The sequence below is a fragment of the Cheilinus undulatus genome, linkage group 11, assembly GCF_018320785.1.
Source record: "Cheilinus undulatus linkage group 11, ASM1832078v1, whole genome shotgun sequence".
NCBI lineage: Eukaryota > Metazoa > Chordata > Actinopteri > Labriformes > Labridae > Cheilinus > Cheilinus undulatus.
Window position 1 is genome coordinate 22,184,973 of NC_054875.1, and position 12,419 is coordinate 22,197,391.

At 42.1% G+C, this 12,419-nt stretch overlaps 1 protein-coding gene across 5 annotated transcripts in view; it reads right to left on the bottom strand.

The window, feature by feature from the left end:
- Positions 1-12,419, bottom strand: part of rerea (arginine-glutamic acid dipeptide (RE) repeats a) — a 183,561-nt gene that overhangs the window by 44,270 nt on the left and 126,872 nt on the right. For all 5 annotated transcript variants that reach the window (XM_041798392.1, XM_041798391.1, XM_041798394.1 and 2 more), the window contains 2 exons: positions 5,081-5,186; positions 1,203-1,299 (listed from right to left, as the gene is read on the bottom strand). In XM_041798392.1, coding sequence (XP_041654326.1) covers positions 1,203-1,299; positions 5,081-5,186 — 203 coding nt within the window. The remainder of the gene's footprint in view (positions 1-1,202; positions 1,300-5,080; positions 5,187-12,419) is intronic.

Sequence of the window (12,419 nt, forward strand, 5' to 3'; positions counted from 1 at the left end):
CCACAAACTCTGGAAGTCTCTGATAAACCCTGCTTTGCACTGGCAGAGAAGGTCTGGCAAATTTTTATTTGCCAAACCCACATACTCAGCTCTGCTGCCCATCCTACAAATCCATGTTCCTTACAAACGTGGCACCATTTAAAAGGGCAATAAACAGGCTTTTTAATGGCATAAGATTGATTGCCAAGAAGTATTGTTACATGAAAGAAATAATCTTCCAAACACAAATTGCCTTACTTTTCGCTAAGTTTATTCCCCTTACAATTACTTAGCAAAAAAGGGGAAAACAAGATAATTTCATAATAATTTAAGTTTATGGGGGCTCAGATGTATTGATTATGTCACCAAATCAATCACTCCTAACAACACTTTATAGTTGTAAAACCCTTGAATGAAGGGGCTGTTGTTACGGTGATAACTGAAGAGTTTTAACTCAGAAAAGTGTTTATGTTTGGGTGTATTTGTGCTGCGTTTAGAGTCAGCATCTTAGCTAAACTTTAGCTCTGCCGTCTCAACAGATGAGCTGCCGTAGTTCTTAATCGCTTTTCTCCAAAGCGTACAGACGGGCAGACATTTCAAAACTTCAAAACATTTCGACTTTTTCCTGAGGTGCAGAACTGCAACTGAAAGATGTTTAGGCGATGACCAGTGAAAAACATCCAGCTACCTACCTACGGCGAACTGAACTCTCGTTTAAAGGTAAAAGGTCACTGTGGGTCGCGCAAGATTACAGACGCAGAGCAAGGGCATGGCAGAACAGGCTGAGAACAGGAGAGCGGGAATGAACCGATCTCTAATGTTCAAAGACCGGTTCGTGCCGGATTTTTACTGATTCAGGGCTCAACGGACCGATGCACTCGGACTGCTGACGTCAAGATCGGCTAACTGATCCATATCGGATTATCTTTATACCAATACTGTTTGAGTATTAAAAATTCTGGTTTTGAATGATACAGTTTGAGAGAAACTGTATCAAACAAATGACAGTAGAAATTCATTAATTTCTGTTGCGCTATTTAAAGATATTCTTTTATTTATTCCAATTATTGTGATGGTGTCTAAGCTGGCTGTACATTTTTAGAGCTATGCTTAAGTACAAGATGCTTAAACTACTTAATTTCAAAGCACAGCTTCAACCCATTATAAAGCTAACAGTCAGTCTCAGTGTGGGCTTGTAGATAGATGCATTGGTGTTTGTTTACCTGAGAGCAGCAGCATGATAAGTATCCACATAGTCAGAGATGAAGAGTTCTCGACTCCTAACCACAGGGTCTGTGATAACCAGCTCCCGGCCAGAGTCTGTGGAAGAAAGAAACAGTAGAGCTGAATGAATACCTACATTAAACATAATGCTAAAGCCAAGCAAACCCATTCATCTATGACAAAAAGGCAACAGAGATAAAGTATTAGAGTATTTGAACTCACTAATAAAATCATGAGCACAGTTCTGCCTACAAAGTAAAGAGTAACTCAGTGGAGGTCAATATTATGCCACATAATTCAATAAAGCCAATAAAGAGCGGTCCCCTGAGGAGAGGACATAATGTTCAGTTCTCAAGTGAAATGACCCTTGCGGGGGTTAAGACGCATCAGCAGCACCAAGTCGAGCCAGCACCCGTCGTTGACAAACGACCCGAGTTGTTGCGAGCTGTGGCCGCTGTGCTCTGGCCTTGTGACATCAATTCTAATAATCCTGAGTCTGTGCTACAAGGACAGACTGCAGATAACAGAGCACTGCAACACTAACGCTGTTTCTGTAAAGAGCAGCATAACCAGTGTGTAGCTGATAATCTCAATGACATCTAAATGAAGCCTTCCCTACGAAACAGCTGATACTTAGATTGTTGTAGAGGGGAAAAACAGCAGAACAACAGCTCACAGGGACTGCATTTGCACTTGATTGTTGGTTTAAAGGCTGTTTTTACTGGGCCTTAACTCTTAAGTTGACCTGAATGTATTCTACGAAGCGCACTGATGAGAAGTGACAATATGTTGTGAGATTCAAGATTTTAATTTGTCTCATCCTCACACCATTTAAAAATTCAGGTCAAAGTTCAATGTACAGTATATTTGTACACTGTGTATGTGACACAGTTACTTCAGTTTAGTCTTAAAGGTCAGTGCCAGTGTTGTGACACATAGTTCTCTCAAAACAGAGCTCAAATAAAATCATTCATAAATATTCTAATCAAAGCAGTGTTTCCCCTAGGCTTACCGCATTTTTTGGGAGTGGGGGGATGGGGTAGACACAAACACTTAAAAGAATCATGGTATAAATAATATACAGTGCTTAACAAATGTATTAGACCACCTGTCATATTAGTCTCAGAGACCATCCAGCATCAAGAAATGCTTTAATGCGGACTCTTTCATTTTCAGTGAGCTTTCCACGTTTTACCATTTTGAGCAGGAATGACGAATTTCAAACTGAATTCACCCAAATTTGAGCCGGCTCACTGGGCTTCTCTGAGAAGTCAGAAATTAATCAAGCATAATAATCAAGCACTAAAACTAACTGAACTTTTTCTGTTCAGGAATGCAAGTAAATAACTATAATTTGACATATTAATAAAAAATAATAATGTGCTTTACTATTTTTTCATTTTTTTTTGTAAATCAGTAAATTTGAAAATTCATGGAGAACAATAATAATTCTATTTTAGCAATTAAAATATAATTTGGGAAGAACTTCTACATATTGATGTAGTAACCATTGCAGAAACATAAAAAATGATTTTGGTAATTACCAATGCTGTTAATTTAGGGCAGCTGTGGCATAAACCTTACTTTGGTCGGGGTTAGGGTGGTCTAATATATTTGTTAAGCACTGCATATAAATTATATATATAAATGGCTGGGTCTGGTTTCCTCTCACAACTGCCTGTCTAAAATAGATAATAAACAAACAAAATAGACAGAAAATTTACATAATCCTAAAAATAATAATCCTTAAAATGATAAAATGATCATTAGGTGACCCGCGGATCAGTCTGTATAGGAACTGATCCCCTCCGATATTCATGGCACACCTGCCCCCCACTTGCTGCAATCTTGCGCCGAAATTCAGCGCTCATTTAACTATCCCGGATGTAAAACAAGCGGGACATCTGCTCATACAGAACTTTAGTGGATAAACTAGCTGCATTTGAGATCTCTCATGATACTAGGTAAAAGCATCCCAGCTCACATGTGAACCAGGCTCTGACACGGGGAGGAGGAGGCAGCGTTTGGATGCGTCAGTGAGCATGTGTTTTTCAGCTCTGCTCATGAAGTCAGAAGGAACAAGCAGAAAACCAGGAGTCAGAAATTACATACATTCCTGTAAACAAGATAAACAACATAAGGCTATTTAGTTTGTTTAATAAAGGGACAAGGTATAGACCTGCTCTACAGGAACGATGTCCTTAAATGACTTCTGTTGTGATCTGGTGCCTTATAGACTAGAAAAGCACTCAGAGAGCACAGACCTCTGCCATTAGCCCCATCTCCCAATAGTAAAGAATCTTTTAAAACATGCCTGTATTCAGATGGTGATCCGGATCACTCCCAAAATCTAATCAGTTCTTCCATATGCCATTTCTGATATTTGCTGAAAATTTAATCAAAATTTGTCCACAACTTTTGGAGTTATGTTGCAAACAAATGAACAAACAAACTAACAAACCCTGCCGATCACATAACTTCCTTGGGGGAGGTAAAAATACAATTCAATAAAATTAACTTGACCTTCAAGGGGGGCGGGGGATGCCATTGGGGGAGCGGGGCACCCCCCTAATACAACGGTAGGGGAAACACCGCATAGAGTGAGTATACTGTGCATTTGCTTGCAGTAAAGGATAACATCAAACACTCAACATTTTTAGAACAATATGTTTATGTTATGTTAGACTTAGAAACTTGAGATAACATCTTTGATGGATAAAAATAACTCGTAACCAAAATCAGGGTTTTCGTTAGTGGGTGAAGCTTCAGCTCTTTCAAACGACATGCCCACACCATCCTAGAGCAGAGTTTACTGCCTCTTTTTTCATGACTTTGAAGCTCAGTTTTATAGACTTGAGATGTTTTTCATGACTTAAATTTGGTCTGATGGCTCATAACACAGTTGTCTGTCACACACCACACCTAAAATAAAGATTTTTTATCACTATCACAGAACTCTAAGTCTTTGCTTTCAGTCAAAATACATATTTTCTTTGTAATTATTTTTTTAAGCTATATTGTAGAATTAATGCAAGTGTAAAATTTTCATTAACACAACATTAATATTTCAATTGCTTTATAATAAACTGAAGAAAATTCTCTCTTAAGCAATCTCTCTTTGTGTTTTTGCCAATTACATATAAAAGGGAGAAATTCTAAAGTCCAGCAGTCCAGCACTTAAATTTTAGTGTCATTTTGGTCTCAATGACAAGAATTAAACTTACTTTTTGAGTTTTATGATCAAAGATCTATATTTGGCTACTCTAAGTCTGGCCTTCTTTGTGGAAAGAAGTCATCAGCTAAGATTTCAAATCATAGTTTTTGTCTGCAGCTGAAGAGATATGGACGCACATTCTGAAATACATTCACTTAGTATCATCTGCCCAAAATGAATCATTAAATCAAAGTGTCAACAGGGCCTGTATTTCTAAACTATAACCTGTCCTTTTTTCATCAGGATGTTTTATTGAGTGTCTGAAAACTGAGCAAATGTGTCTGTTCTTGTAGATGTGTGTGTGCCAGAATGTGATGAGTCCTCTGGTGAGGATGTTGCTCAGCGTTCGTGCTCAAGGGGCCACATGACACCACGGGTTATTAACACTTGACAGTGCGGCTGTCTGGCCCGAAGGAGTGTTACCGGGGGAACAGCACAGAGCCACGGGATTGGCTCTGATGCCTGGGACACCATCTTCTGGTGTCTGTTTGAAATGCAATTCACAGCTAGCTCTTACATCTCCCAGCAGCCTAGAGGGCTGAGGCAGGTGTGTGTGTGAAGGAGAGAAATTGAGTGTTGTGTCACAGTGAGAGTAAGTGTATTTACTTTTGGTGTGTATTTTTGAGACTGTTGTATGCATGCTTTTCAGGAAGGCAATCTCACCGTTCTCATTGTTGCGATCCTGCACCAGGTGCTGGTAGACAGAGTCAGGCACCTCTGACTGGCGGTAGTACCATTTCACATTCATCAGCAGATGGTCCCGTTTACTCTGCAACACAGAGACACACAAAGGAAGTGAGCAGGAGAAAAAAAGCCCGCAGAAAGATTAACAGACATCATTTTGTTTGATCACAACGTCACACAGCAGCCTCTTGGTAAACAGAGATGCTGTGCAGACACACAGTTTATGACTCACACAGGCTGATGCCAAAAGCACGCAGAGAGACAGAGTCAATTAAAAAGGGATTGCAGAGCATTTAGAGCCTTAATAAAGTAAACAGTGGGATGACTGTTTGCTGGAGGCAGTGTGGAAGGAGGAAAACCATGAGAGGGATAGATAAGAGTCAAATCTATGTCTTCTGGGTTTTTTCTTTCACTTATTGATAACCCTTTAATTATTTTAAAACACTGTTAGGGCTTTAAAGCGTATACATGAACAGGTATTGAATCCCTTTGCTATGCCTCAGTGATCATACTCTATAAGTGCTGCCACTCACTGGTCTATTCATGAAGTGCACTTCTGCAAGTGCTTGTAATCCCCTACATGACCAGCAAGTGGCAGCACTGAGGTGTGAACAGAGCTGTTCCAGAGCCAGTCAATGAAAATACACAGAGGGAGGGGAAAAGAAGAGGGGGGTTGGAAGAAAATGGCAGAAACTGAGGCCAGCAGTGAGGTGAGGGATGAAAAGGGCAAAACACTGTTTTCATTTCATGTTGTAAAATATTTAATGTGCCTTCATGTGAGCCCAACTGACCATCACAGCGGTCTGAAAGAACATTAAGGAGACTTCTATGGCTAGGGTGCTGGACGGAGACACAATCCTATTGGCCCCTGGCTGTCTTTATTAGAGACTTGGTTGCACTAAAATGTTCTGTGCTAACTGGCTGAGACACCTGCACTGCTGCTGACACCCCCCATGAAGGGGAAGAAGAAATGAGCAGATGGAAAAATGTAGAAGGGGAAAAGGCTCAAATAATGGAAGACAGACGGTTTAATATTTGCTCTTTCTTTCCAGGCTCTTAACTGTATCTGCATGTGTGTGTTTAGAGAGTGTGTGCAAAAACATGAGGTCAGAGTAAAGATATTTAAAGCCTTTAGAGTACATTGTTCTGTTATGTCACTGGGGAGGAGACTGAGCACACGCAGCCAAGCAAATCATCAACTCCCTAAACACTCAAGCCCACCTCTGCTTTTCTCATTCTCTCCATTCCTCCTCTCCTCTCTTCTTCTGATCCTTCTCATTCCAAACCCTCCTCCTCTTTTTCTCTCCTTTCTCTATCCTTTTAGGAAGCAAGAGTGAACGAGTAAGTGAGCCTGGACGTGTTCAACAGCAGCTGGCACGCAGTCAGACAGCTGCATTTACGGCTCGGGATGATTGTGCGAGTATGCATGAAAAATCACACATTCACACACACTTTTGATTGTTATTCAGCAGAGAGACGTACTGACGGACTGTGGCACAAACCCCCTGAGCACATAGGCATACTGTGTGTCAGGAAATGTAATGCAATGACGTCATGTCCCTCCCTCCCTTGGAGCAGTTAGCCCACCCTTCCCCACCTCTTGTCTTTCCAATGTACTGACACTGTTGCCTTTTAAACTAACAGGCAGCCTGCCAACACAGAACGAGTAGTTATCCTGTGCTTATACATAATTAATACTTTAAGGAGACTGTAAATGCTGCCGCTGTGCTACCTGAACATTTCATTTTCTGTCTGTGAAACCACAAAATCAAAGGGATTTTCAGAAAGCTGGAACACAGAGACTGACACAAGCACATACACAGAAGAACACACAGATTTACACCTTATCACAAGCCTGTGTTATTTTAAACCAACCAAACAGAGCAGAGAGCGAATGTTACTTCAGCTATCATCAGTATCCCCGTCACTACAGAGTAGCTGCCGCTCTCCACAACAGATTGCTGTTTAGAAGCTCACAGCAGCGTTAAGCCCTCTCAGGCAAAAGAGGGAGGGAAACAGAGAGGAAGGCTGCGAGTGCAACATATGGAGCACGTAGTGGGAGTGAAGCATAGCTTTCAATTATCACAATTCTATAAACACGCAGGGTGGAAAAATGAGCAGACAACGCTGGGAGAAAATGGAGGGGGATGATAGACAGCTGAGACTTGTCAAATGAACTACAAGTTGTATTGTCTGGGTTTAGCTAAGCCTGCCATAGAAAATAACAGGGAGAGGACGTATAAGAGGGAACCACAATGCTGAATTGATTAGAGACATTCCATGCTGCCTGTAGAGAGCTGAGCCTTGCACAATGTCAGCCATCTTTGTCTGTCCTGCCAGAGGCTAAACATGGCCCTGCCCTCCCTCCTCCTGGGCCCTAAACCCTGGGAATGCCACTCGCGGCGGAGAGGCCCAAAGACTCCCAAAACCCACTAGTGAGAGAAAGAAATGAAACAAGAGGGGGAAAGTGCGAGGAGGCAGAGTAAAGGAGATAGAGAAGAGAAGGTGCTGGTGGTGGGTCGGGGGGTGGATTAAGGTAGGAGGAGCAAGACCTTCTCATTTCCTCAGACTTAAAACTACAACTATCTTCCTCCTGCTTTACTGGAGCCCCCCGGGGTACAAGGCTGCCCCTTTATTCATTGAGGAGATATAAATCTGAGAGTCATGCTTTGGGGCTAAGCACAAAGACGCCCCCTCCCTCTTCTCTTGGCTTAGGCTGGCCTGTGGCATTACTGGGCAAAGTCATCAGGCAGAGGATGGATTTAGGGAGAGCTACTTCTTTAAAGGTGGGGAGTTTTACAAGATTAAAGCTCCTGTGAAAAGTTTAAAATTGTCACAAACAAACTCTCTTTGGAAACACAGGAGCCCATAAGCGATAAGAAACTATTATTTTCACATTATTGTTAAAAGTGCCTGAAAAACTGTGGCCACAGAGTTGGTGTCAGATGAGCTGATTAACAGCACACAGCTAAAATTAGTGTTTTTAAACTGCAATGATTCTTGATGAGTGAGACATCTGACATGAAAATGAGTCTTTTGGATATGTTAACCTGTAAGGTAAGCATTGGATCCCAAACTGGGGTCTGGGGGCCGCCAAGGATCTTAGGTATGCAAGGTTTCTCTGCAGGGATTAATAAAGTATGTCTTCTTTTTAAAGTTTTGTATTTTTCCTTACTTTTCATTTTATTTTTTTTAAACTGGTTTATCACAGGAACTTAAAAGGGGAAACTACATGTAAAGTATTAATTATGTAAGGTATAAAATTCGGGCATCAGTCATTGTTCTTAAAGCAGCCGAGACTAGCTGAGCTTTATGTGAGTCAGTTAATTCTCCCTGTGACTAACTAAAGATGGACAGCCCCCTGCATCCATAATGGCTGTGAACTTTCTTTGTGTGGCTGCATGTGTGTGCAGTCAACTCGGGAGCAGGGGCCCCTGTGTACGACTACACCACTACAAAGACAGAAGGGGGAGAGGAGGGAAGTACAGAGGGCAGACTTCCCTTTTAACCAGGAGGGGCTTTAAATTTAAATAGAAAACCAGCCCTGTTAGACAAACAATTAAATGTAAGACTGGAGTTTGGGATTAATTCAGTGTTTACAAGTAAAAGAGAGTGAAATCAATACAGTGCCTTTGACAAAACTCAGGGAGCACCATAACAACCTGTAACCCTCAAACTTAACGCCCCACTCCCCCTACCCCTCCTTACTGTAACACCAGAGTTGTGTTTTAAACAAAACCAGTCCCTCCCGCTCCCACACGACAGGCCCCCAGTGCACCTCGTTAACAGGAAACCTCTGTTTATTTTCTCTGCTTTTCAAACACTCTCTTCTTCCTCTGCTAACCCAGTTAGCCACCCTAACTCCCCTCTTTTACTGGTGACATCAGCAGCTAGGATCTATGACTTCCTTCAGGAGATGGTGGCAAGAAGTAAGGAAGGAAAGACAGATCCTACACACACAGATAAAGGAGATGGGAGAGAGAGAGAAAGAAAAGGAAGAGGAGGAGGGAGGTCAAACAGGCAGCAGCAGCTCAACGTTAGCAAGGAATGTCAAGTGGTTCAACTCTGCTAGCAAGGCTTCTGAACTAACAGCTTAGTTAGCCAACACCCCAGAGGCATGGGGAGGCTGGGTTATGTCAGATCAGGGGTGGGCAGTGGTGGTGGGTGACACTGACAGGTAGAGAGGCTCAAAATGGCACGGAGGGGAGGATAGTGGGAGTGTTCAACATCGCTTGCCGCAAGGGGAGAGTAAGCTCGACCGAAGAACAAAAGGCTGATTGTGGCATTTGGAGGCAGAGATGGGATCTGGGAGGAGTAATCTGCTGCTACAACATGATAAGATTAGAGAGGGGAGGCAGGAAGAGCTGGCTGGGAAGATCACACATACACTCACATAAACACACACACAGATGATGGATCTGATTGGAAGGGTTTTCCACTTGGCTTTCTCTCCTCCTCATTTTCCCGCTTTCTCTCTTATTTTCTCCTGCTCTCTCACAGACAGAGATATCTGCCAGCACACCAGCACTCAATAAGCACTTCCATCTGGACGACAGAGCACACACACAGACACATACCCCCCGCCCCAAAAAAATCTTTATGTGTGTGAGGTACAAGGGATCTGCTGTGCTCAAGCAATCTACGACATCTCAGTGACTGACAAAGGAGGTTGTTACAAAGAAATGCCAGCGTGCTGTGTGAGCAAACACACATCCGCAAGGGAATGCACTCCCTCACACACACATATGCACAAATAACAGGCTTTCAGGATAAGCACCACTATTCTTCTCCCAGCCCTGCAGTAGAGCGGGGCAGCCTGGGACTCAGTGTCAGAGGTAAGAAAAAGCACCTCTAAATCAGGCTGTCAGAGTGCGCAGCAGCAGGATTCCTCTCTGCAATCCTCCTCTCCTTATGGGCTTCACAGCAAGCACTTGGCTACTCTCAGGAAGGAAGGAAGGAAGGAAGAAAGGATAACCTGCCCGTCCTCCAGCCTCCCTCTTTCCTTTCAGGCACGCACAGTATAATAACACTAAACAAATGCTGATTACAATGTTTGTACGGAGGAGCTGTACGCAGTCTTCTTTCCCGCCTGGCAACAAGAATAAATGGAGTGAGTGTGGGAGGCAAAGGGAAGGGGGGCTAGAGGGGGAGGGGGGAGTTGAGGTGAGTCCCAGCTGTGGCAGCGGCAGTGCTAGGAGGACCTTTACGCCATGCCTACACAGGGGTGTCTCCCTCTCTGCCTCTCCCCTGCTTGACCTGTTTGGATATTAAATCGGTGCCCTCTGCTTTGAACACACTGGGCCCATCTGTCAGCCCAGCTCCATATTGGATTGGATGAGCTTTAGCCGTTTCAAAGTGGGCAGATTTGCTCTTGTTGCTCTTTGTGTGCGGCTTTGAACACGAGCACCCACGCCTGCCTTAAATTTAAAACCTCCTTTCAAGAAATCAAGCAGACACACATAAATCGCTCGGCGACAGGCTCCTTAATAGTCACGTCATCATGCAATTCACTGTACATGGGGACGCAACAGTCGACATTTACAGGTCTGCTTAGAAAAAAGGAAGGATGCTGGCAAGAAAAGGCAGGAGAGGAGAGGGGTTTGAGTCACGAGGAACTGGCAGATGATGCTAATTAAGTCTTGAAGGCTGAGGGCCACTACTGATGCATCACACTGCCAACCACAGGCACACTTTACACACTGGAGAGTCACAAGCAGCACACATGACTGCCACATCTGAGGGCAAGTTCATACAAAACGCTTTGTCTCCCTGCACGCTGATGACAAACGGGGCTAATTAATGCTCCAGCTTTCATCTCTCATTTAGTTCAAATGTGCCACAGTGGGAGAGAGTAAAAAGATGGTGGAAGTAATAAGAAAAACACAAAATTTTGACAACAGCACTGCTAGACAGAGAGAATGCAGAGCACCAGCCCTGGCTGCTCATGCCATAAAACATCCCGGATATGTCCAACTTCAATATTTGTCTTTGCCTTTATTACACTTCTGCTGTGCAGTACTTTCAGCCAAGAATTCAAGAGGAGTTAAGTGATGGCAGAAAGATCAGTAGCATAAAAGGCCAAAAAGAAGGAAGAATATGAAGAATACACTGACTAATGATGATCATTATCTACAGAGCACTGAGTAACCAGGGACCTAACAAATTGTGTCCAGTGATTTAAGCTACACCAGAGCAGCTATTTTAAATGCAGTCTCTGTCTTAGTCTCTAAATGATATGTACTCTTGTTTAGTCACGTTATTGTCATTTCTAACCATTACAGTTTTTGTCTACAAAATCTCAAACATTTTAGTCCACTTTTAGGCAATAAGAAGTGCTTACATCTTGAATTTTACTTTGTGGTCACATTTTTTTCTCTTGAAAAAATGTAATAATACATTTTTTTCAATTAACATAAATGTAAAACACTCATTTGAATGCACTGTCAATACTTCGAACTATTTAAAATGTACTAAAAAATAATGATGTGCAGAATGGAGAAAAATCATACATTTTAAATTTCCAACAGTTTAGCACACTCTCTAAACCTGTGGGTTCCAGCCTTTTTTCTTTGGAGCCCCCTCTACTAGTAATGAAGACAAGCAGGACCTCTCAAGACCCACATGAAACAATTCTTAACGTATCGTTGCTAAAAATCCACATCTATAAAATTCTTTACCAGAAAAACCTTGAAATAATTCGCCTGTTGCACGTTTTTCATACCAAAGACCACTGTATTAACTGTTTATCAAGCTTTTGTCATGATTTTTTAAAATATGTGCAAATCTGATTTTGACAACCTAAGAGCAGACCGAGCCTCCAGCGAGAATTAAAGTGTGGAGTTATTGTAGAAGCTAACAGGCTAACAGAGATAAGGTAAAGCTAAGTGCTGTTCTTTATTTGTTAAACACAGACATGTATGGAGCAGACAATTACACATTTAATATTTGCTTATTCAAACAATATTCATACAGATAAATCAATATTCTATAGGTCAGTGCATGTGTTATCAGTGTAAACCAGCAAGCTGTTATAACAGCGTAAGGGCTACAGTATATTTGACTGTCAAGGTTGGGTTACAATTCCTTGACTACAGAGTAGAATGTCTTCCCATATTAAAAGTGGTTTCCGTTTATTTAGTTCATGTCAAATCAATTTAACTGCATCACTTGCAAGGCTGTTTTATGTTTTTGTTAGAATAGATCTGTTCAGTTACTCATGTCTGTTTAATGTTAATTTGACTGCCTCATATTGGTGTAAAGACATTTAATCATCAAAAATGCATGCATATTTCCTGTAGCTCTATATTGCTGTTATTCT